Source organism: Dysidea avara, chromosome 4 (genome assembly GCF_963678975.1).
Source record: "Dysidea avara chromosome 4, odDysAvar1.4, whole genome shotgun sequence".
NCBI classification, from domain to species: Eukaryota; Metazoa; Porifera; class Demospongiae; order Dictyoceratida; family Dysideidae; genus Dysidea; species Dysidea avara.
In genome coordinates this window covers 39,833,879-39,839,878 of record NC_089275.1, presented here as the reverse complement: position 1 = coordinate 39,839,878, position 6,000 = coordinate 39,833,879, and the positions used below count along the sequence as shown (strand labels likewise).

Here is a 6,000-nt window from a genome sequence, read left to right as displayed (position 1 = left end):
GATTTGTTGACTGGTAACTGTCATACGGAACACGTTTGTGGTAAAAACAATTACACATGTGATAGAATGATCAAGAGTATATACATAATCTGTTATGGTTATATCAACTATTTCCAATGGACAACACACAGCAATGCTTGGGTGTTGTGTGCAGTAACATTTCACTTAGGGACCATCTGTGGCTGTAGATTTTATTCCAACAACACACTGTGGAATGCCTTATGTAATCACAATACTGATTTAATGTACATCTTGCCTCCACAGCCAATGATGAAATACTATTTTAGCAACTATAACCAGTTTTTGGTAACCATAAAAGCTTGATAATAAGGCTACCTTGTATATATTTATCACATTAATGAGGTTATCAGAGTTCATCATAGAGGGAGGGTAATAGGACCAAATAGTATAGTGACATGATACAAAAGGCAGGCACTTTTTATAAAAGCATGAAACTTGCTTTATTATACTTAAGTTTAAGCATTGTACAGAACCTCCCTTTTCTGGACTTCTATTTTCTGGGCACCTCCATTGTCTGGACAAGTTATGTGGTTTGATAATGAAGTTTGGGTTAGATGAAAGCCAAGTTTCTGTTTACATGTGAATACATACAATGACTGTATTCACTGACTCTAATAGAGCATTCACCAAATTCGCAAAATTGTTATGTTATGTTTTTCGTAAATAACCAGGGAGAAGAACCATCAGTATTATTGATGACACAAACAATTACAATCAAATGTCCTCGGACACATGCTACCACAAAAATAGGGCATAAAAAGCCCCACAGGTGGGCATGGCAAGGAGTACAATTAACAAAAAACAAAACACACACACAATTAATAATGAAAAATGTCTTGCCAACATAATGATCAAAAGTCCACACACCATTCTTGGCAGCTCTTCGCCATAAATATTCTCCTAGAAGAGGATATTGAAATTGCCGCTGCTAAATCAAAGATTCTCTTACATTGAGATTTTAACATATAGTGAAATGTGACCCGGTCTGCGAAAAGGGCTCTTATAGCCTTTCCAATTATCCATGTTTGGCTAATCATAACTCCTAATCTACTAAAGCTATCACCATGTAATTACACCCACAGCTACTGCCAGGTTAGGGTTGTTGAGTGACCAAATTGTAGGCTTGTACCATATTCACCAGTCAAGTTATGGATTACCATATATATGCAATTGGAAAGGCTATAAGAGCCCTTTTCGCAGACTGGGTCACAAATTATTTTGAATGAAGTTCACACAGTTCCGAAAAGAAGATAATGAACTTGGCAGATAGTGACCCAATACACTCATCTCAATTGTGTCATAAAAGTTAACAATGCCAAGGCGATCTAGCTCAGACAAAAATAGTTGATATTCTTCCTTTTTAAGTTTACGGTCTCTTGCAAGTTCAAGGTGACGGACAGAGTCCAGGGGACAAGTAAAATGCTTTTGTAAATAACCATGCTTTTCGTACAGTAAATAGCCATGCTTTTCGTAAATAACCATGCTTTTCGTAAATAACCATGCTTTTGTAAATAACCATGCTTTTTGTAAATAACCATGCTTTTGTAAATAACCATGCTTTTCGTAAATAACCATGCTTTTGTAAATAACCATGCTTTTCGTAAATAACCATGCTTTTCGTAAATAACCATGCATACTTTACAGTTATTTGTAAATAACCATGAAATGTATGTAAAAAACCATGAAAAACACAATGTCTAAAAAAATGGAGTTTTGACACAAATGGCACCCCATACAAAATACGCATATGGATCACAACATAATCAATCAATCATAACTTTAAGTTGATACATTGTGACAATGTTAGGTATCTTAGTTTACCACCAGGAAGTAGTCACTGCTGCACAGGAGTATGATGCCACTGACACTTCAACAACTTATGATATCATCAGTGAGTGACCAATGAATATGAGAAGCTTTTAAATGCCAGCTGAAAGAATGGTGCAATCATCTTTGATGGTCACACAGACTGTTTGCTACAAAGCATGAAAGGACAGTGGGTGAGCAATCACACGCATTCTTATGCAATTAGGGAATAACTAATTGCACTCAAATGTGTGTGGATACATACAAATCACCATAGCTACAATGACAGTCAAAAGTTTAAGGTTTTCATGTGAGACATCAACCATGTGTACATTTTCCCCTATAATTCCATGTACTGGCATGTGAAATGTAATACATGCAGTGCCACATCAAAAATTTATTTAATGTAAAACTTAATTTTGAAGACTAGAAAATAGCTAGCTACTTTTTGTAAGACCTTACCATACAAGCAGACAAGATTCTGCTATTAAATTTTGTAAACTGAATCACATCAACATGTAACAAAAAGACAACTGTCTCGAAGTGCAAAGCCACAGCTTGTTAGCTACCAGACATAGCTACATGCAATAGCTATACTAAAGGATACCAAATATGCGGGCAAACAATTGGCCAATTTACTAGTTACCCGCAACTCAACCACTGAATGCATGCCATTTGTACACTTGTATATCTGTGTAGTCACCATCTACTTACACTGGCGTCAACATGTGGTTGACTAGGTTGACGATTATAACTTGTTTATTGATAGCTACTGGGTATGCGCAGCGTACCCGTCTAACCCGTACCCCGGTAACTACAACTCCGCCAACTGAATGTTCCAGTCCCGATAGTTGTGGATGCCTTGCTGCACTACAAGCTGAAGCCAGCGCAGCCTCCTCGGATTCTCTTCAACGACTATTGGTTGTTCCAAAAAAGGGCAGTGGAAGATCATTTAGAAGAAACTTTGGGGAAGTATCATTGCAAGGCGGTGTACGAATTGCTGCTGGGGCTACTTACAATAATAGCAGAGGAGTAACTATCGTTACTACAACTAAATCGATGTTAGAAAGGGCAAAAAAACAGGTGAATAGATGATGAAGGGCCGAGTCTCTTGCCTGTATCAATGGCGGATCCAGGATGGGGCATTTGGGGCAAATGCCACCCCCCACCTTGGAGGGGCCAGCCATAACTATTTCTGATTTAAATACTAAACTTTATGCCAGGCCAAGATCAGTTTATAAAACTCATGATTTTACTAGCATTTATTACAAATTCGCCTGAAACCAAAGTCAAACTAGCTGTGAAGTAATCACCCAGCACCTTCTTGCGTACTAAGCGCCTCTAAAAATAATTGTCGTGTGCTGTTTAAAACATTCAGAGCCTTTTTAAGACTTCACAACCATCTGCAAAGGCCAAAATGGTAAAAATCAACAGTGAGACACTATTAAAAGTGATTATTTGCTGCTTCAAAAATGCAGCAACTAACAAGAGAATCTGGCTCTCCCCAACCACCTACAACTTAGCCTGTTTGTGTCCCTCCCCTTGCCAGCTCCTGGATCCGCCCCTGTGTATTCACAGGGCCGGCTTGACTAAGCCTCTTCCGCACAGGTCGGAGTAGCATAGCTACACAGAATAAAAGAAGTCTGCAACATTTTTTTTTGTTATGCAGCCTTATAATGTGACCTGGGCTGCGAAATAGGGCATGTGAGCACAAACTACAGTACACCCACTACATAACAGCTCATATCTCAGTACTGGGATAGTATATTTTCATTCTGTATTTTGTAGTTTAAAGCCAACTAAATGTTTAATAAGTGCTGAAAATTACATGACCAAGCAACAATATAATATGGAATACAAAGTTAGCTGTCACATCAAAGTTTTGAAAAAGTAAGGCATTTTTATGTGCCCACATGTACATGCCCTACTTTTGCTGGCCCGGTCACAAATCTTATCTCATGATAGAATATCTGTATATTTCCGGATACTAAACATCACATGAGTTAAATATTTAGGAAATTATACTTTGAAAAACCTTGCCAAAATCGTAAGATTTGAAATCTCATATGGCGGGGCTTACAGGGCCTGAAATTATGTCAGGTATGTCATTTTCTGACTACTGTCTGAAAACATTTAGAAAGCTTTTGTACAGAAGTATTGAGTATGTCCAGCCACATTACAGGATTTGTCGGATCACTTCCAGAACAAAATTTCAGGCCCCAGGCTTTTTCAGAGTTGCAGACCCCTCAATTTACATGCTATACAATATGTACAGTAGTATAATTCACTGACTTTGCCATTTGTTGAGGTCATATTTTCATCTATCCATTGTTTAGTCTCGCCCAGACCACTTTTTCCCTTTAGTATTTGGGTAGGGGAAAGGGTGTCTGATAGCCATTTTGTTCTAAATCTCCAGATTCTGGGGAACATTGAAAGGGTTTTAAAAAAGTTGTTAGCAAAGCAAAATTAATTGTGTTTTGTGCACCTGCCTGACATAAATCAGTTATTAGCTGCAGCAAGCACAAGGAAACATCTTGTTCACAGCTTGTTTGCAACCCTTCAAGCAAACTCCAAAATCTGGGGATGCAGAACAAATAGTTATTGGAGTACTTTTCCTCTACCCAAATACAAAAGGAAAAAAATGGTCTACATGGGCACAAGACTATTTTTTGGCTTACCATTTATTTTTGAGGTCAAGGATATCTACTTTCAATTACAATGAACTTAACTAACAGTGCTTGAAATAATGTTTGACAACTGGACATTATCCATACAATGTATGGAATATCTGAATAAGTTTCTATTTATGCAGACAAAATGTGTGTCTGAAATGATAAAAGTCTTCAGTTGACGCAATTGATACAATAGTTGGTGATCAGGAGCATGTGACCATTAATGTGAAGTTTGCTGTAAGTTTTCTCTGCTCGATGCGAAACTATAGGCTGACCTTTATTGAAGGCATGACCAATATTTGCAATTGAATTCGTCCCGTTTGCAATTGAGTTCGTCGGTTTTGCAATTGAATTCGTCCCGTTTGCAATTGAATTCGTTGCTCTTGCAATAGAATTCGTCGCTTTTGCAGTTAAATTCGTCCGTAACAAGAATGGCAACTGGAGCAAACACGAAAACATTATGTAGCAGCTGCTACAAGAACTTGTTCAAGTACAACAGCTCTTTATAAGGCAATAATTCTTCCTCTACAGCCTATCCAGCAACATTCCAAACTCTACTACGGCATTCGCGATGGGTGTGGTCACTCGCGAGCAAGCTAATTAAATATAACTTATCAGACAGCTATCAACTTCGCGTACCACCCGGCAGCTCCAATTAGCTACCTTCTAGTGTCTCAAGTGTAACTCTCCATGGTATAAATAATTCATCTCTTAATGAACGGTTGGTTTCTCGGAACCGTTTTGTTTATGACGAATTGTAATGCAAACGCGACGATTTCTATTGCAAACCCGACTAATTCAACTGCAAAACCGACGAATTCAATTGCAAACGGGACGAATTCTATTGCAAAATCGACGAATTCAATTACAAACGGGACGAATTCAATCGCAAATGCGACGAATTCAATTGCAAAAACCTGTAATGTCGTGATATTACATGTAAGATACAAATTGTCATTGTATAATAACACAAACTGATCAATTCTTGTTGGACCATGTTATGGATTGTCCTGTGTTCTTCATAATGTTCATTCCCTTTTGGCTCGAGTATTGAGTGTTGCATGAACTCCGTAAGGCTTGCTCATCTGTTTAGGGTTTTGTTCGCTTAACCATGTTTGCCAAGGCAGTTATGTGTACTCCTTCTGCTGGTTATAGCCTACGTTGCTGTTTTGTCATGAACTCCATTCTACTTGATCACTTACATCTTTGGAATCAATCCAGTGGTATTCATAGTCTTCGGTATTCTCTACACGATGACCTTAAAGTGTCTAAACCTCATTAAGAGACTTCTCTTCGTTCTTCTCACAAATCTTGTTCTTTGTTTTGGGCTAGGGAGAGTATAGGTATAGCAATATCCTTCAGGTTCTTTCATCTCAGGGTGTTGTGGGCCATGTTGATGACTGCTCACCACTCAATCGTCATCCTTCTTCACCATGCACAGACACTAACGAAGTGTCTTCTGATTCTTTGACTGTGGTTTTGAGCTGTTTAACAAGCTTTT

The 6,000-nt window shown here is 38.2% G+C and overlaps 1 protein-coding gene across 1 annotated transcript in view; it reads left to right on the top strand.

Annotated features, from left to right (window-relative positions):
* The first annotated feature begins 2,553 nt into the window (after positions 1 to 2,553).
* LOC136253853 (uncharacterized) overlaps positions 2,554 to 6,000 on the top strand; it is a 69,625-nt gene continuing 66,178 nt past the window's right edge. The window contains exon 1 of the mRNA XM_066046514.1: positions 2,554 to 2,910. Within this exon, the coding sequence (XP_065902586.1) occupies positions 2,554 to 2,910 (357 nt within the window). The remainder of the gene's footprint in view (positions 2,911 to 6,000) is intronic.